The 20,539-nt window shown below is 43.9% G+C and overlaps 1 protein-coding gene across 6 annotated transcripts in view; it reads left to right on the top strand.

Moving 5' to 3' along the window:
- The window catches only part of LOC135019092 (regucalcin-like), a 282,886-nt gene extending 265,248 nt beyond the window's left edge, over positions 1 to 17,638 (top strand). For 3 of the 6 annotated variants that reach the window (XM_063953073.1, XM_063953072.1, XM_063953074.1), the window contains 5 exons: positions 4,255 to 4,437; positions 7,155 to 7,370; positions 10,066 to 10,197; positions 11,373 to 11,527; positions 16,822 to 17,637. In XM_063953073.1, coding sequence (XP_063809143.1) covers positions 4,255 to 4,437; positions 7,155 to 7,370; positions 10,066 to 10,197; positions 11,373 to 11,527; positions 16,822 to 16,872 — 737 coding nt within the window. In that variant the 3' untranslated portion in view covers positions 16,873 to 17,637. Of the gene's footprint in view, positions 1 to 4,254; positions 4,438 to 7,154; positions 7,371 to 10,065; positions 10,198 to 11,372; positions 11,528 to 16,821 lie in introns of all 6 variants that reach the window. The other 3 variants (XM_063953075.1, XM_063953077.1, XM_063953071.1) reach the window with 2 other exon arrangements.
- The last annotated feature ends 2,901 nt before the right edge of the window (positions 17,639 to 20,539 follow it).

Here is a 20,539-nt window from a genome sequence, read left to right on the forward strand (position 1 = left end):
CCATTACATTAATCAGCCTGAACCATGCTCTCTTACATTAACATTATACTCAGACATGAAATGGCGATTTTGCCTCCTGTCCAAGGACTTCCAGGATGAGAGATGCTGAGTTCCTTCTCACGTTTTAAACTAAGTCTGGACTGGGGGCCTAATTCAGACCTGATCGCTAGGCTGCATTTTTGTACAGTGGGTGATCAGGTCTAAACTACGCATGCGTATGCACTGCGATGCGCAGGTGCGTTGGACAGGTACAAAGCGGTTCACCGCTCAGCGATGGGTTTGTGCGAATAATCCATTTGTATGGGCGTTCGCAAGGAGACTGACAGGAAGAAGCAGTTTGTGGGTGTTAACTGACTGTTTTCTGGGAGTGGTTGGAAAGAAACGAGAAATCGTTCATATCGCTCAGTGTATATGCACCAACAATGAACGATGCGTGGCCCCGTGTTCGTTATCGTTGGTTCTCTGTTGCTTTACAGTGCAAGTTAATTTGGACGATGATCGTTCATCGTCAAAATTGCAAGCATCGCTGAGTGTGTAGGCCACTTGAGCTGTCTACTGTCTAGCGTAGGTTGCCTGAAAAGGGAGGTCATACAATAGAAATATTGCATACCTATTGCACAAGCTAAGGGGCACATTTGTAAGGTGGGAGTTTTTTTTTGTTTTTGTTTTAGAACTGGTGATCTTTCCCATAGCAACCAATCAGATTCTACCTATTATCTTACAGAGGCAGCTGATAAATGTTGAGTAGAATCTGATTGGTTGCTATGAGCAATATCACCAGTTCTGAAAAAAAACTCCCACCTTAGTAAATTTACCTATAACTGTTCACTTTCTAGTTCAATAAATTAGCTAGATTGGAAAATATTGGTTACCAAAGTCTGTGGTACCATGGGATCTGTGATTTAATCGGCCACTTCAACTACAAATAACCACATGAAACTATTATGAATATTGCAGATATTAATAATTGTGCTTTGTTTCCATAGTTTTAATAATGTGTTGTTTCATATGTGATAATAATGTCACAAAAGCTCAACAAGAAAGCCACTAAAAATCAGAAACCAATAAATCAGTGCGTGCCAGACCCTAATGTATATTTATTGAATGTTAACTGTTTAACATGGTATGTGTCAGGGCCATAACTAGGGTGGTGCAAACGGTGCATGGCACACAGGGCATTTACCCTGTGGGTGCAACCGGACGCTTCCACCCGCAATTGCCTTTGGCTGCTACCATTCTTCCTACTGATGCTGCACAGTCTTGGACATCAGTTGTGAGAGTAGACATCATTGAGAGCAACGTGCGTCAGAGCAGTACAATAAGTGATATGTACTGATAACTGCTCATACTCGCAGCCCGGCTTCCTAACGCTGCTTTGATGACTTGTGGGATTGTAGCCACAGGACCTGCAGACAGTGCGGGAGTGCCTCCCAGGCTGAGCTGTGCAGCTGTAAGTAGTGTACCCACATATCTAGACACTGCTGGGGACACTAGCAGCAGGACTGGGAGAACAGGTTAAGTGGATGGGAGCGAGGTAGTTGCAGATGAGGGAGTGAAGAGGACAGTTACCTGACCTCTGTATCACAATGTAATGGGGGCAGGTTGGTGAAAGGGACTGGGCTTTAGGTGGCGTAATATTTATAAAGGGCTCTACTTTTGCACAATGTGTATAAGGGGCTTTGCTGTCTGGTGCAATGTGTATAATGGGCTTGTCAGGACCTCTGTCTTTTGAGTTCCTGGGAATTATGCTGGTGGACCAGTGGTGGAAGCTTGATGGAGAAAGCAGGGTTGCTTGAGGTAATTCTTGCGCATGAGCAGAAGCAAGAGAATGGCTAGTACCGAAGGGTTGACAAATACCCAGATCAGAGGTCCGTCGGCGGTGTTCACTAGGGACTCCCGCAAGGAAGTACAGACTTTGTTGCATCGGATGTGCAGGTCGCGGCCCTCTGACTGGGTCCCCTGATACTGCACAGAATATCTCAGATGGAAGAGCTGGCAAGAATATAGTGGCACTGGATGTAGACAGGACTGGAGATAATGGTACAGATATCAAGCTGGAACGGATTATGTGGATATTGGACTGAAACATGATGCTTCTGATATCGGATTGGAACCAATGATACTTCTGATATTGAACTGGAACCGATGATGTTTCTGATATCGGGCTGGAACCGATGATGATTCAGATATCGGGTTGGAAAGGATGATGTTTCTGATATCGGGCTGGAACCGAAGGTGCCACTGCTTCTTAAATCGGGCTGGAACCGATTGTGCTTCTTATATCAGGCTTGGACCGATGATGTGGCTATTGGACTAGAACTGATGATGACAGTGTGCTGAGCTGGAAACAATAGGTGTCACTTGTGTCAGGCTGGGACAAACAGACTGTGGACAAACTACTAGAAACAGAAGTCAGAAGTCTGGAGCCCAGGACGTAGCTTTGAAGCAACATTGTTCAAGGCACTTGCTGCCTGTCTGTGCAAACCTTATATTCCCCCTGGAGAGCGTTGATTGGAGGATGTGGTCAGGTAACCGCTGCAGGGTCTGTAGTTGGGGAATCATCGGTCAGCTGATCACAAGTGTCATGGCGGCATCCATGTCTGCGTTTTGGAGTGAACTATGGTGTGGAAGTAGGCCAGAATGCTGGGGAAGCAGAGAGAGCTGGAACTAGAATTACCATGCCATGCTGGATTCACTGTGCAGGGACAGCATTGACAGACTTCCCTGCTGAATTCAGAACTCTGCAGATTACTAACACAGGTCGTTAATCAGAAGATTCAGTAGCTAACAACACAGACTGCAGCTGAGCAGAGCTGTTAGATGATGGATTCAGGCAGGACTGATGGCAGAAGTAAGTCACAAAATGAGGGATAAAGTCAGGATCGTGACAGGGCTCTGCTGTGTGGCATAATGTTTATAAAGGCTCTACTGTTGCGCAATGTGCATAAGGGGTTCTGGTTTCTGGCATGACGTGTATAAGTGTGTGGTGTAATGTGAATAACGGACACTACTGTGTGGTGTAATGTGTATAAGGGGACTACTGAATGGTGTAATGTGAATAACGGACTCTGGTGTGTGATAATGTGTAATGTGTATAAGAGGTTCTACTGTGGTGTAATGTGAATTATGGACAATACTGTGCAGTGTAACATGTATAAGGGGAGTACTGAGTGGTGTAATGTGAATTGATACCATTCTGTGGCCATGCCTCTTCACCCACTAAGTCACGGCCCTTTACTTATGGCAGTATCCGTTCAGATATTGGGGGTGGGGGTGGGGGGGAGGGAGCATCATCTTTCTGGCATGGGGCACCCAAATGTCTAGTTACAGCTCTGGTAGGTGTAAAACAACTAATGTCACTGAAGCAAAGACATTAATGTCCATTTTCTAACTAAACACTTTAATTAACATTTCACAAAGTAATTTCCACTTTACCCAGAACTACAGCTCTCTTTCTGCTCTAAATTAGCTCTGTTAGAGGTATGTTTAGCCATATCCCAGATGTGGGACTTGCATTACTATATACACAACATACAAATGTAGCTATACGTTTATGCAATATATCCATTAGATACCATCATACTCAGGGTTTGTGTTTTAGTACTATAGTGCATATTTTATTCAGAAATGGAGGCATGGCACTCATTAAAAAAAAAAAAAAAGTATGTACCGATTAGTGCTATTCTGGGGTGGATCCAGAGGGATTGCCTTCCTTATAACAACGTGGCCGTGATGATCCTGCCGCCACCTCCCTCCAGTAGTGGAGAGAGGTGGTACACTTTGTGTAATGATTACTCCGGCACAGAGGCCCCCAGTCTCTCCAGGGACTGGGATGAAGTTGATCTCTGCGACAGCAAGGATGCTCTGCCTGCCATCAGAGGCTGCAGAGTAAGTCTGATTGCCACTTGGAGGCATGCGGGGTGATCTGGCGGTCTTATGGCATAGAGGATGTTTAATTGGCACAAGGGGCATGTGGGGTTGGTCTGATGGTATGAGAGAGATCGGTTTCCATGCATCTAACAAATTGAACTAAATGTTGCCCAAAACTGTATGGTATGGTTAGTGTGTTAATGCATAAGAAATTTCAGACTTTGATGTTAATACACATTTCATGTATTTTATTTTCATGTGACTAGTGCAAAAGAGCCAGATAGTTGTAACCTAGCCCTAAGGTACTAAACTGCTTTGCTGTGGTGATAACAATATGGAAAGGATTGTGAGCAGAGGGTAACCTGTGTTCTCTTCTGTCTGCAGAAAAAACCGTTGGCTCTGTTGGACTTCGGAAGTCGGGAGGCTATGTTGTTGCCACGGGCAACACATTTGCAACTCTGAATTGGGAAGACCAGTCCATAACCCCCCTTGCTCAAGTAGATGAAGACAAACCTAACATTCGTTTTAATGATGGCAAAGTTGACCCAGAAGGAAGATTCTTGGCAGGTGCGGCATGCCATCATATTCCATAGAACAGAGGTGGCCAGTGTTTTAAAGGAACCTATTGTCACTAAAAAACAAAATGTTTCACCATCTATGGTCGGTAGCAAATAATGTAATATTTATTGGGTCAACTACACCATGAAATGTAAAATAACATCAATTCAATACATTTTTCAAGCCCCTATCAATGTAGAGCTAGAAACATGGTCCGTGGGGGTGCACCCTGGCAACTAATGTCACCAACTATCAAACTGAATATATATGACTATCCAGCTCGTTTTGTCATTTCCAATATCCCAGTGGAAGGTCAAAATGATAAAATGCGTTGTATTGTCTTAGTGTGGTTGGAACCCTGGAAAACAGAACTTCAGCTGGGAGCTCTCAGGTGCAGCAAGTTTGGTAGACTATACTTGTACATGATCACAGCCAATGTTAAATTAAGTTTCAGTGATTTTAGTCCTCGTTGGAACTTAAAGAAGCGCATATCAGCGCAGATAACGTTTATTAAATGTGTGCATTCATTATTTGGATTGTTAAGTATGTTAATTGAATCCTAAAATACTATACTGGTTCAAGTTTAAAATATGGGACCCCTTGGGTTAATACAACTAAACTGCTTCAGAACATCATTAATCTTGTTCAAAACATTAAGTAAACTAATTCAACACTTAGGGGTCCATGTACTAAGCCTTGGAGAGAGATAAAGTGGACGGAGATAAAGTGCCAGCCAATCAGCTCCTAACTGTCATGTTACAGGCTGTGTTTGACAAATTACTGTTAGGAGATGGTTGGTTGATACTTTATCTCCAGACACTTTATCTCTCTCCAAGGCTTAGTACATAGACCCCTTAAACTGCTACTTCTTACTAATGTAATGCTGTAGCAAACTGTTGCTTACTAATGGAACACTTTTTTGTTTGTTCCTTCTCATTTCTTCCTAAATTACCACTTCTCAGTGTCTGGAGGACATAGTGTACTCCCATGATGCCTGCTCATTTGTTCTGACTGCCGGACTCTGACTGACGAAGAGACCAGCCCCAAGTGTTTTTCTTGCCTTTTTACACAGCAGCTGCTGCTGCTGTGCCAATTTGACAGCTGCTGAGCTGAATGGAGCCTCCCACTGTGTACCCACCTCTGCTACTGGAGAGGAGACATGTCTGCAGAGGACTCGGACGGTGGACAGGCTCCTATAGTAGTGCCACTGCCTCACTTACACTCCGCCTCTGCTGGAGGAGAGATTACATACAATCACTCCTCCAGCTGCAGCGCGGACTGTGTGGGAGGAGGTGGCACTGCTCCGTGTCGGACTGGGACATGAAGGGACAATAGAGGAATGCAGTTGTAGGGCTCCATGTCTAGGGGTGGGGTCAGTCTCCAGAGGGGTTGTGGCCAGCCACCACAGAGGTTTGGCTAAGTATTAGAGAGTGGTTTGGACCCATTGATAAATATATATAGTAAATACTGACCGTGTATGCATGATTATGTGCCAGACTAATAACAGCAAGGCACTTGAAAATACACTACAGTCCTGTGCAGTAAAAGGTAACATATGTATAAGTGCACAGTCTGGAATCTGATCCTTAGAGAAGGAGGTTGGCCCCTTGACATTGGGACCCGCCGGTGGTTTACCTTGTGGGCCAGTCCAACGCTGGCACTGGCATTACCATGGGAGCATGTTTGCCATTAGGGTCCTCTGCAGACATTTCTCTTCTCCAGCAGCAGTGGTGGGCACTGTCTCGGAGGCTCTATTCTGCTCAGCATAGTGGCGTTTTAAGAGAGGAGAGGGCCCATGTGCAGACTTCGTGCATGCCCCCTCGTCTCTGGCAGCACAGTAGACTCTGGCTTCATGTTAGAAACTAATGTGCGGGTCTCTGGGAACATGGCACCAGCCATGTTCCCATGTTCCTGGTTGCAATCAATGGAGAAATGGCTGTCTCACCATTGCCCTATCGATTTCTGTCTGCAATGCCGGCCACCTCGGGACACCAGAGGGGTAAGTAACATTTTATGGGTGCAGGGTATGCACACGGGCCCCTGGATCTGTGAGGGCCCGTGTGCACCTCACACTTGTGCCTTTTATAAATATGCCAGTGGCTCAGCATGTCACATTGTCACAGCAGCAGCCTCTGGTGGGAAAAACACTTGGGGGCTGTCTGTCAGTTCAGTGAGTCAAAGTCAGCCAGTCAGGCAAGGATTGAGCAGGCATCATGGAAGTACACTATATCCTCCAGGCTCCAGCCACTGAGAAGTGTAAAATTAGGACAGAATGAGCATTACATCAGTAATATGTAGCAGTATCAGTGGCCTATGTATCCAGTTTTTTCCATAAAATTATCTTTTGATCTCCCTCCTGCAGCCTCTGTCCAGCGCTGGCCCCAATCCTGGTTCACTGGTGCTGTGTACATGCGCAGTGTCAGATTCCTATGGAGGACTCCTCCAGATTGCTGGGGAAATAACTTACTGGGACAATTCCGCGATAATTAATAAATGTGCTCCTTAGTGTTAAATTACTTTACTTTATGTTCTGAACAAGTTTAATGATGCTCTGTATACTTACCTTCCCCTGTCAGGATTCTGATCATCGGGGTGCCACAGTCTGTATTCTGACCCCTGGCATCCCGTCTGCTAGCATGCCATACCGAACTCACATATTTATATATATATTGTATATAACGTGAAGTAATTGTATTGATGGCTTCTATCTGTGTGATTGCTCATAGGTACCATGTCTCAGGAGATCCGCCCTGCAGTGGTGGAGAGGAACCAGGGTTCATTGTTCACCTTATATCCAGATCACTCTGTGGTGAAACATTTCGACATGGTGGATATCTCTAATGGTTTAGATTGGTCTTTGGATCATAAAACCCTCTTCTACATAGACAGTCTCTCTTACGCAGTTGATGCACTAGATTATGATGTGAAAACAGGAAAATCTTGTAAGTCCATTCTTTTACCTTCTTTGTAGTGTTTTTGGTATTAGTCATTCTTGCCCAAAACTAGGATTTTGTCACCCGGGGCAAGGCAGTAATTTGGCGCAATACACCTTATACACATAATGCCACACAGTAGTTGTACACTTTATATACATAATGCCACAGTAATTCCCCTTACACAACTATGCCACACAGTCGTGCCCTTAAACATTGTGCAATAAATCAGTAGTGCCCTAACCCACTATACCACATTCTGGGGAAGCAAGTGTGCCAATATCAGCTTAGTGTGGAGTGTGGGAGCTGATCCTGCACCAAGGTCCAGTAGCAAGGGTGGAGCCAGAGACTTAGCAGGCAGGAGTGTAGCATATCCCTAGGGAGAAGGAACAGGCCCAAGGTACCTAAGGTCGCAATGGGTTCAGTCTGTCAGGTAGAGGTGAGTGAGGCCACAAGGCAGGTAGGCTCGGCCGGTAGAGGCGGAAGCAATCAGCACATCGAAGCTGCAGCCGAATGAGTAGGCCACATTGCTCTGGGCACCGTGATTCATAGCCACAGCCAGAGGACCCAGACGGGCAGCGGAGCAGGGGCAATGTGCTGTGCCAACATTTTAGAGGCAATGGTCTGAGGCTGCAGGGCTTTGTCGGGCTTACAGGCAGGTAGAAAAGCCAGCTGGAGCATTTGTTTTGTAGTCCTCATAGTCCATGTTCATATTAACCAGAATGAGAGGCTAGAAAACACAGTACACAATGCATTGCAGGTAATGGCAGGAAAGTGTAGATAAGAACAGGGGCGTCACTAGCCTCGGTGATACCCGCTGCGGGTGAAAGACTCCATGGGGGATATTCAATTGTTTGAAAAGTCGGTTGGGTGTTTTTCCCCCCCCCCTGTCTATTAGATAGGGGGGGAAAACAGACACCCAGCTGACTTTTCAAACAATTGAATAGCCCCTATGTCGGTTTTGCAGGCCACTAAAAGGAGTGTGGTTTTGCAGGAAAAGGCATAAATTCACAGGTAGGGGCATGGCCTCATTGCCCAACCCCCAATTTCGTCACTCCTGGGGTCCCGGAGATGCTGGGCTGCCCCGGAGAGTCTCTGTAGTGCCGGCTCCTACACTGTGACAGGAGCGGAGTGCTGCACGTAATGTTACAGTGCAGCTCCTGTCACTGAAGAGGAGACCCGTATTTTGTTGTCACCCCTCAGGTAACACCCGTGAGCAGCCTGCACATTCCGCAGTGACACCACTGTATAATAAGCACCCACTAATAAATAGATCGGGAGCATTATGCCTCCCAGAGTAGGAAACATCGGGGTCTATTTACTAAGCCTTGAACGGAGATAAAGTACCAGCCAATCTGCTCTTAACTATGTCACAGGCTGAGTTTGAAAAATGACAGGAGCTGGTTGGCTGGTACTTTATCTCCATCTACTTTATCTAAGGCTTAGTAAATAGACCCCATTATTTGAAGAAAAAAAAAAAAAGTGTCCCGTACACAGTAAACCTGCTATAAAATCACAGCCACAGCATTTGTATGTTGTACAATGTACGATGCATCTCATTTTGGGTAACATCAGTATGTATCTAGAATTGTGATTGAAATCGCAAAGAACAGTTTTTTTGAAAAAGAGTTGTCATGTGCAATGATTGGACTTCCAGATTTATGACCTAGGAGTCTTTTGTGCATACGCCGGATGATGCACAAATGCCGCAGGGGGTACTGAGAGGGATCCAATTGGATCCATTTCAGGAAGAATGCAATGAGAAGCCCATTGGCTTCTATTAGGGCGTTGCTTACCGGATTCAAGCTGGGAAAGTATCACATTCCGGAACTTGGTACATATGGGAAATGCGGTCAAAAAAGTTTTGCCGACATATTCACTTTAGTACATCCCATCCTTAGTGAGAGACCTGCATCCGGGATAAAGGAGGACAACCAAAGCAGGTATGCCAGTGTGAGCTGTATGTTACACAGAAAAACAGTTTTGCTTCAGTGCTGTAAAACACACTGATCCAAATGTCTGAACTACCTGCAGTTTCTTCATTTCTGTCCATACATTCTTTAAAAAAAAAAAAAAAAAAAAAAAAAGGCCAAAACGCAATTGAACAATAAATTATGAAATAAATAAAGGTTAGGGGCACTGGCCATTTCCCACCTGTGCCAGTCTACCCCTCCCGAGATGGTTACCCCACCACAGTTCCAATTGTAGAGACTTGTTCGCCTCTCAGTAGCTGTCACAACAATTGGCTGCCACGGCTGTGGCTGATCCTGGTCAGCCAATAATAGAGCTCAGTCTTGAACATCAGTGTTATGATGTGTGTTGTGTACCACTGCAGAAGGTAGCTAGAAGTCCAGGCTTTCAGTACACTACACACTTGTGAATTGGAAAACTCAGTTCACACATGTTCATTCCAGATTGGCTTTCAAAGTGTTCACCCTTGCCACTGCCAGCCAGTATCACATGGAGGGTCTTGGTAGACTACAGCAATAACTGATTTTCTCAATAGAAGATCAGCCTTATTGGGTCTCATTAGTAAACTGACCCTTTAGTATGAAGTCTATGTTGCAGGAAACTGAAGCCCATTTTTATTCCATTTGTTCATTTTAAAATAGTATAGTAAATTTGATTTATACCTTAGCACTTTATTAACTGATCCTCATCATAGCTAGATGACATCAATTATAATTACTGTTTATCCCCACAGGGAACCGTCGCCATGTCTATGAGTTGCAGCCGGATGAAAAAATCCCTGATGGCATGTGCATAGATGCAGAGGGGAAACTTTGGGTCGCTTGTTATAATGGTGGAAGGGTGATCCGTATAGACCCTGAGACTGGTATGATATATAATATATCATTCGAATTTTTATTTAAAATATATTTAATTTTATATATAAGGTTATAATTTCTAACCAGTGTTGCCTTTTTACTGTAATGAGAGGGTTTAACTTCTACTGCGCAGGTCCATTTACTAAGTTTTTTTCAAAATTCATATCATATACATGTACAATGAAATTATACTTCAGTCCTCAATCCCACATATGAGTGGGAACAAAATGAAAGCTGTCTTTATTATTAGAAATGTATATGGCTATTAACTTGAGGGGATGTATTTGGAATGCCAGCAGTCGGAATCTCGATGGTCAAAATACCGACGCTGGAATCCGTCCACCAGAATGCTGGCAGCGCCACCACAGCTATTCCCACTCCTGGGTGTCCACGACACCCATGGAGTAGGAATAGAACCTGTGGCGAGTGAAGCTGGTCACAAGGGGCTTCGTTACGCTCACCCCCCTGCCGGCATTCTGATGGATTCCGACCGCCAGGATCCCGTACCCAACCCAGTTTGAGCACTATCTATATCCAATATCAGAAAATGAAAGTTTAGTGGGGTGGGTGAGGTTTCCAGAATTTCAGAGAATGTGTTTTACTGATGTAGAAAAATGTAATACAGGTTGAGTATCCCATATCCAAATATTCCAAAATACGGACTTTGAGTGAGACTGAGATAGTGAAACCTCTGTTTTCTGATGGCTCAATGTACACAAACTTTGTTTAATACACAAAGTTATTAAAAATATTGTATTAAATGACCTTCAGGCTTTGTGTATAAGGTGTATATGAAACACAAATGAATTGTGTGAATGTACACACACTTTGTTTAATGCACAAAGTTATAAAAAATATTGGCTAAAACTACCTTCAGGCTGTGTGTATAAGGTGTATATGAAACATAAATGCATTCTGTGCTTAGATTTAGGTCTTATCACCATGATATCTCATTATGGTATATAATTATTCCAAAATACGGAAAAATCCGATATCCAAAATACCTCTGGTCCCAAACATTTTGGATAAGGGATACTCAACCTGTATTAAATTTGTCCTGACCACCTGAGATGTATTGTCAGTAAACCTCTAGGATTAGTTCTGATTATGAATCTTTGAGTACTATTGTATCTACCCATACACTACCATGAGCTGCTAAATGGAATATGAATGTATACTGCAGGGAAGGTGATTCAGACTGTGAAACTACCAGTGGATAAGACGACATCTTGCTGCTTTGGAGGAAAGGATTATACGGATATGTATGTCACATCAGCAAGTGACGGGATGGATAAGGAGTGGGAAGCCCGCCAGCCCCAGTCTGGGGGAATATTCAAGGTAATTTCTTATTCTTACTGGCTTCTGTTTGTTCCGTCTACAGACACTGCATTTGTTTTTATAGCAAAACCAGATTAATAGAAGAATATGTTTATATTGATGCGTCTTGTGTGCCGTTAACCATGGTGTGATAAATGTTTCAGAGCAGTCTAGTGCATGTTTATGATCTCACTGGTCTACAAGGATCTATAGACGGGTTCACTACGATCTGCCGGCGGCCGGCCTCCCGGCGACCAGCATACCGGCGTCGGGCCGCCGGCCGCCGGCTTACTGACAGTGTGGCGAGCGCAAATGAGCCCCTTGCGGGCTCGCTGCGCTCGCCACGCTATGGGCACGGTGGCGCGCTACGCGTGCCACACTATTTTATTCTCCCTCCAGGGGGGTCGTGGACCCCCACGAGGAAGAATAAGTGTCGGTATGCCGGGCTCCCGGCGCCGGTATGCTGGTCGCCGGGAGTTCGACCGCCAGCATACTGAAGACCACCCCTATAGACAATAGTAATAGCAATGACCTATAAATCAGAGGGCACTAGGGCCAGAGCACATATTTCAGACATGAAGAAATTATTTTTCTGCTGTCACCTTTGAAAAATTATGAAAGAACACATGGACATTTTTTAAGCTATACAGGTACATTAAAATCAACTCTGTTTTAAAACAGGGAATGTTAGTATATTAGTATACACTACCACCTACTGCAATACATGTTCGGATGAAACGTGCTGACTGCAAAGTCAACTCCATGCTGCCCAGACCATAACAAACTAAACATGAGTGCAATAAGAATTTCTATAGAGTTACTGTCAGTAGGGCTAATCTGCACGGGAAAAAGCATAGCAATGATTTGGTAGAAATGCGGATTGGAATTTAGTGTAAGGACTGGTAAATCAGAACACTCGGGTATGAGATGACTAGTTCAATCTGTATTGCAATTAGAGATGATTGGGTTCGGTTCCCAGAGAACCGACCCGACCCAACCCACCCCCACCCCCAAACTTTCCGCTCCGAGCCCGGATCCGAGTCTGGCTCGGAAATTACCGCCAGACTCGGAAACCAGATCGAGGCAAAACGTCACTGGAATCTCGCTGGTTTTGGATTCCAATTTTAACAGCCGCATGTCACCACCATTTTCACTCCGGACTTGGAGAGTGAGGGAAACAGACCTCTGTCTCTCTGTGGGTGGTGGGGTCAGTGTGTGCTCTGTCACTGTGGTATACCTGTGCTGTGTTAGGGTTGCTGCCCTGGCTGTCACTGGTGTTTCATGTGCTGTTATGGGTGCTGCAGCTGTACATTGGTGTTGCTGTCCTGGCTGTCACTGTGTTGTACAGGGTGCACGAACACTGTCCTCCTGTATGCTGTAAAATACAGGGGTGCTGCTGTTAAAATAACATTATGCTGGTCCTGTATGCAGTAAAAATTCTGGGGTGCTGTTGTTAAAAATTTAAAGCACACTGCTCCTGTATGCTGTAAAATATAAGGGTGCTGCTGTTAAAATAACATGACTCTGGCCCTGCATGCTGTAAATATTCAAGGGTGCAGTTGTTAAAATAGAAGTACACTGGTCCTGTATGCTGTAAGAATACAGGGGTGCTGTAATAATAAAGGGGTGCTGTCCTGTGAAATGGAGAACAACAATTTGGAGGAAAAAATAGTGGAAGATCAGGAACCACTTCCAGTTCCTAGTACTAGGGCTGAAGCTGCTGCTGCCACCAGTCATGACATTGATGATGCAATTCCATCAACATCGTCTGCTAAGGCCGATGCCCAATGTCATAGAGGGCATGTAAAATCCAAGAAGCAAAAATTAATAATCAGAAGGAAAAAAAAGAAATTGTCTGACGAGAAACGTACAATTGGCAATATGCCCTTCACAACACGAGGTGGCAAGGAAAGGCTAAGTCCTTGGCCTATGTTCATGACTGGTGGCTCAGCTTCTTGTGAGAATGGAAGCCCTCCTCCCTCTCGGAAAATTAAACTTGTTAAAGCACAGGAAAGAACAACTGTGCATTCAGAGATATCACAAATCCCCAAGGAGAGCCCAAGTGTGTCCACTGTTGCGATGTCTAGGCCCGACCTTCCCAAGACTGTATGAAAAGATGAGGCTTCTACCACCATTTGCATGCCCCCTGCAAGTGCTGGGAAGAGCACCGCCATGCACAGCTTGAATTGTGGTTCAAGCTGTTCATACAACGGGGTTCCTGCAGACGGGGAAGAAGGGTCCCTTTCTTGACGCATTTCGCTGTTCTCTGACAGCTTTATCAAAGGTCACCATCTTGGCTTCAAAAACTGCACATAAACGGATGCTGCATCGCCATAGTGAGGACATTCCACCAATAGAACTACTGGATGTGAACAGCAACATTCCTCCAGTGGCCGGACTTGGTAACATTACCTATGAATTACTAGCGCTGTAAAAAAGAACTCTGTTAACAATTCTTCCAAGTACGGTCCATATTCATTGGAACAAGCACTACTAGGTGGTCCTGCATAATCGTACGAGGCATTTAAAGGTGTCCTGGTTACACATTTTTAATGAATGATTTTAATATGAATTAGTTATTATTAAATTGATTTATATTTTACTAATACAGTTCTAATTGTACATCATTGTAGCGCTGCTATATACATACTTATTGTGTGTCCAGCTTCTGTATTCCTCTGAGACCTGACTACACTCATCCTAGCAGCTTCTATTGGAAGTCTGCCCCACAATAGTGCTGAAGTCTTTCCTATTTGGATAAGTCTATATACATTCCTCTCATCAGGCTTTTGCAGAAGCAGCTTGAAAAATTGAAGGATGAGCGAAGACGGAGCGATTTTGTTAAGTATGTGGACTTGTGGATGGAGCCCTTCATTTGCTTTTCCAGGATTCAAGGGTGGTCAATCTGCTGAAATCAGAACACTACATTTTGGCCACCGTGCTCGATCCTAGGTTTAAAGCCTACATTGTATCTCTCTTTCCGGCAGACACAAGTCCGCAGAGGTTCAAAGACCTGCTGGTGAGAAAATTGTCAACTGACGCGGAACGTGACCCGTCAACAGCTCCTCCTTAATTTTCTCCCATATCTGGGGCTGGGAGGAAAAGGATAACCTTTCCGAGCCCACCAGCTGGCGGTGATGCAGGGCAGTCAGGAGCAAGTGTTGACTTCTGGTCGGGACCGAAGGAGCTGCCAACAATTACAGACATGTCTACTGTCACTGCATATGATGCTGTCACCATTGAAAGAATGGCGGAGGATTATATGGGTGACAACATCCAAGTAGGCATGTCAGGCATGTATGTATACTGGCAGAAAAAAAAGGCAATTTGGAGGCCCTTGCACAAACTGGCTTTATTTTACCTAAGCGGCCGACCAACCCCCCCCCCCCCCCAGTTTGTGCAAGGAGAGATTAATTGCTTCTGTTTTGCTGGGATGATTAATTGCTTATTTTTTTGTGGGGGCCCAAACAATCCAATCATTTCAGCCACACTCATGTGGCAGACCCTGAGGCTGAAACGATTGGCCTGTTAAAGTGTGCAGGTCCTGTTTATAAAACATAAGGGTGGGTGGGAGGTCCCAAGGACAATTTTATCTCGCACCTCTTTTTTTTTCTTTGCATTATGTGTGCTCTTTGGGGCTTAGTTTTTAAAACTGCCATCCTGTCTGCCACTGCAGTGCCACTCCTAGATGGGCCAGGTGTTTGTGCCGCCCACTTGTGTCGCTTAGCTTAGTCATCCAGTGACCTCGGAGCACCTCTTTTTTTTCTTTGCATTGTGTGTGCTCTTTGGGGCCTAGTTTTTAAAACTGCCATCCTGTCTGCCACTGCAGTGCCACTCCTAGATGGGCCAGGTGTTTGTGCCACCCACTTGTGTCGCTTAGCTTAGTCATCCAGTGACCTCGGTGCACCTCTTTTTTTCTTTGCATTGTGTGTGCTCTTTGGGGCCTAGTTTTTAAAACTGCCATCCTGTCTGCCACTGCAGTGCCACTCCTAGATGGGCCAGGTGTTTGTGCCACCCACTTGTGTCGCTTAGCTTAGTCATCCAGCTTCCTTGGTGCAACCTTTTGTCCTAAAAACAATATTGTGAGGTGTTCAGAATAGACTGGAAATAAATGTTATTGAGGTTAATACCGAGGGGATCAAAATGACCCCCAAATTCTGTGACTTTAGCTGTTTCTATGTTTTTTCAAAGATCATCCAGATCCAAAACCAAAACCCGAAAGGGTGGTTTTGGCAAAACTAATCCAGATCCAGATCCAAAACAAAAAACACAAAACCCGAAAAGTGTCTGCTGTACATCTCTAATTGCAATCTGTGTAACGAACAAAGCCTGCCTGGGCCTCCAACTCTGGTGTTGCTGGCATGTTGCCTTGCTGTCACTGAGGCAGCCTGTTCTCTAAACTGCAGTTTGAGAGACTATTCATTAGGTTTTCTGATTAGGAACAATTAAAGCTCTGAGTAATCATTGCCCAATCCGAGGGAGCAATGGGCTTCCTCTGAAAAGCCCCCATACGACTCCAAAATGCCATGTGTAGGCATGGTTAGTGTCTGATGCAGTACAATTGTTGGGCATGCTTAAGCACACACATATCTGGCCCGTTGCATGTAAGCCTAATCATCCTGTCTTTGTCTATGAACTGGCTGCGGATTGTATAACTATGCTTCACTTTTGCCCGCACTGACCTCTGCTTGTTCCTGATTTATTCAATTCTTGCATCTGTACTCTGGTACGGGTCTTTTACATTAACATCCTGTTTTTAATATAGAATGCATTTTAATGTAGCTCTCCAGATTATTTGACTACCCCTTCTCCAAACCTGGGCATACACAGGATGGAGATGGAAATGAAATACAATAAGGTACTTGGACGTGGTCCAATGCAGTGGCACCGAGAAGAGGGTGGGTGGGCGAGTACTAATGCCCCTGGCTTATTGGAGGGGCCTAGCAGAGCCCGGGTCAGCTGCTAAGGAGACACGACTCCCTGAATTTGGCCACGCCCCCCTCACTTATCAGCGGCCCTGGTCCAATGCACCATACATTTATAAAATAAAGCTATATATACACAAATGCTTCAGAAGCCATTACCAGGTGAGAGATTTAATTGTGACACCCCGAACTTCAGATGAGACATGGTTTTAAAATGACATATTCCATATATAACAAAGCAGATGATCACACCAATAAACTATTGAAACTACTGTGTTATGTTACTAGAAATGGCCTGCTCATTCAACAAACAGTTAATGTTAACATGCTATATTGAGTTAGAAAATAAAAGCATTAACCTTGTTAAATATATTTTTTCTCCTTTGACAGATTACCGGACTTGGCGTAAAAGGAATTCCACAAAATGAATTTGCCGGTTGAATAATAAGAATCTACATTTGGTTGTCGTTTCTGTTTTAAAGAATAACCTAATGTGTTAACACAGTGAAGTAAAGCTATCCAAAATTGTGTTTTATTACTAATATATTGCTTGATCAAATTTGTATAAACCTATTTTTAGTACAATATTAATTGAATCACTAATGTGTCTCTTTAGTTCTTTTAAAATGTGTACTTGCTTAAATAACCTGTTCATTGAATCTGCAACATAATTGGTTCTTTTGATATTATGCAATAAGCAGCAGAGTCCTAAAGCAGAGGAAAATGAAGACATTAGGGCTCAGTTACTAAAGCTAGGCGCACACTGCGGTGATGTACCAACGATCCATCCAACTGTTAAATTATCTGGTTGTTTAAAAACCAGTAGTCCATTACTGCTGTAGAAATTGGTTCATTTTGTAAAATGCTGTGCATGCAGCTTAAATCAGTTGCACTTCTCCAAATGATCGCTAGCCTGGGGTGCACTGCTGCATACACAAACTCCTATTCTCAAACAGAAATCGACTGTACGGCCCGAGTTATTGTACAGTGTGTTACAATCTTAACATTGCATTTAGTTGCAAAACTTTCAGTGGATTACAGCAAGATGCTTTTACTGTTTAATTGCAATCAATAAAAGCTGATTCGCTGTTGAGCTTTAGTGAAAACGTTGCTACTAAATTATGTAGTGTGTAAAATGTTATAAACAAATTCTTTGCATTTTTGACACTGTTACTAGAAAATTGTATTTTATATGTATTTTTGGAAAAAATAAAGGTTCTTATTATTAAGAAGTTATTTTATTTTCATTAATATATACTTTATTATGTGTGCTACTGCAAGTGATTCACATAGATTAACAACTGTTTTATAGTTTCAGAATATTGTGCTCAACAGTAATCTTCCAATTGCTTCCACAGAGGAATAATATGCCCAATAACAAACCCCTGAGCATATTGAGCAGTAAAAAAATATACTGTATGTAATAATGCCAAGAAAAGGAGATTTATGGTAGACTTACCATTGTTAAATCTCTTTCAGCGAGGTACACACTGGATTCCACAGGGAACAACATTGGGGGGGTAGAGTTGGATCTTGATCCGAGGCATCAACAGGCTAAAGCTTTGACTGTTCCCAGGATGCACTGCACCGCCTCCACTATAGCCTCGCCTCCAGGCACTGGAGCTCAGTTTTGTTAATCAGTCCAATGCAGTAGCAGGTAAGAGAGACGGGAGATGTTAGTCACATAGAACCACATTCTCACGACAGGAGAAGGGACTAGCGGCTAATGCCATATTATTTATTTACAGTTTCTTATATAGCGCAGCATATCCGTTGCGCTTTACAATTAGAACAACAGTAATAGAACAAAACTGGGTAAAAACAGACAGATATAGAGGTAGGAAGGCCCTGCTCGCAAGCTTACAATCTATAGGGAAATAGGCATAGATACACAAGGATAGATGCTATCTATTGCATAATGGTCCACCAGATTGCTAGGTTCTTAATGGGTTGTATGATGATAACACGCAAAGTTGGCCAAGTGTCAGGAGGGTGTGAGAGTAAAGAAAGACAAGATATGTGATGTTATGAATACTGTACAGAGAGGATGTCATTAGATAGGGAAGCACTGAAGGTTATGTGGTGAGTCTGGAATTTGATAGGCTTGTCTGAAGAGGTGAGTTTTCAGGGAACGTTTAAAGGTTTGGAGACTAGAGGCGAGTCTTACTGTGCGTGGGAGAGCATTCCACAGAGTGGGTGAAGCCCGGATAAAGTCCTGTAATTTTGAGTGTGAACAAGTAATGCGTGTGGATGAGAGACGTAGATCTTGTGCAGAGTGGAGAGGTCGGGTAGGGAGATATTTTGAGATGAGTGAAGAGATGTATGTTGGTGCAGTTTGGTTAATAGCCTTGTATGTGAGTAAAAGTATGTTATATTTAATACGGTAGAATACCGGTAACCAATGAAGGGACTGACAGAGCGGATCTGCAGACGATGAACGTCTGGCGAGGAAGAAGATTAGCCTCGCAGCTGCATTCAAAATAGATTGTAGCGGTGAGTGCCTATGTTTGGGAAGACCGGTCAGGAGACTATTACAATAATCAATGCGGGAGATAATGAGTGCATGGATTAGAGTTTTTGCTGTGTCTTGTGTAAGATATGGTCATATTTTGGAATTGAACTACGAGATTTACGCCACTGGCGTTCTACTTTACGTGAGAGTTTTTGTAAGTGTCTAGTGTATTTAAAGTGCCACGGTTGACATCTAAGTCTATGTGGAGTGTGATGGGTAGCTGAAGCCACTTCATCAAGTGCTGTTTCTAGAATTTGGTTAAGGTGTGACACAGCAGTCTCGGGAGAGGTGAATGTAGAAATTGGTGAGAGCAGTGGTTGCAGAGGGGTAGATAGTTGTTGAAAATTAATAGCGTAAATATTTCTGCGGGTTAGAGGTGTCTTTGTAGACTTTAGGGACATTGAGTTTGAAGTAATGGAGGAGAGCATGCAGGTGATAAGGTTGTGATCTGAGAGAGGGAAAGGAGTTCAAAAACAGAGAATAGTCTGGTGAATACAAGATCAAGGCAGTGGCCCTCCTGGTGAGTAGGGGAGTCAGTCCATTGGGAGAGGCCAAGAGAGGAGGTTAGAAAGAGTAGTTTAGAGTCATTGGGAGTTTGTGGACTGTCAACAGAGAGATTGACATCTCCACCATCATTATGGGCGATTTCAGAGGATAGAAAGTGAGGGAGCCCAGCAGAAATATCTTCCAGAAACTTTTTGGGTTGCCCAGGTGGGCGATAGATAGCTGCAACACGCAGAGAGAAAGGGGTGAAAATCCTAATAGAGTGTACTTCAAATGATGTAAATGTGAGTGAGGGAACAGGTGGTAAATCGAAGTGTGTGTAAGATTTGGACAGTAATATTCCAACACCACCTCCTTTAATGTTACCAGGCCTGGGTGTGTGTGTGAAGTGAAGGCCATCATGTGACAGTGCTGCAGGGGAGGCCGTGTCTGATTGTGTGAGCCAGGTTTCTGTTATGGCTACCATATTGAATTTTTTTGCTATGAAAAGGTTATGAATAGATATTAATTTGTTGCAAACAGCGTGCATTCCATAAAGCACAATTTAGTGACTTGGAGGTAGATGGGAGACATGTGATGTTGATAAGGTTTGTTGTATTTATATTCTGTTGTGAATCAGCTGAATGTGAGCGTGGTATGTGGATGGGACCTTGATTTGGGGATATGTCACCAGCTAGTAGAAGCAGAAGAAGAGAGAGGTAGGTATAGTTGGGGGAGGTGTGTGATAGTTTCTTATGGTGACAGGTTGAGGATGTGACAGTTCATGTACATAGATAGGTTAAACGCTCATGAGTGTTAATAAGAGGGGAGTGGATTAATGAGGCTGCTATGTGTACAGAGCGATACATAACAGGAATAGTGAACATACAAACCCAAAATAGCTAAGTGCGTCATGGTATGCGCCCTCTGGAATCCAGTGTACCTCGCAGAAAGAGATTTAACAATGGTAAGTCTACCATAAATCTCCTTTTCTGCAGCGGAGTACACTGGTATTCCAGAGGGAATAACATCGGGGATGTCCTAAAACAGTTCCTCATGGGAGGGGATGCACTGTAGCGGGCACAAGAACCCGGCGTCCAAAGGAAGCACCCT

Source organism: Pseudophryne corroboree, chromosome 2 (genome assembly GCF_028390025.1).
Source record: "Pseudophryne corroboree isolate aPseCor3 chromosome 2, aPseCor3.hap2, whole genome shotgun sequence".
NCBI classification, from domain to species: domain Eukaryota; kingdom Metazoa; phylum Chordata; class Amphibia; order Anura; family Myobatrachidae; genus Pseudophryne; species Pseudophryne corroboree.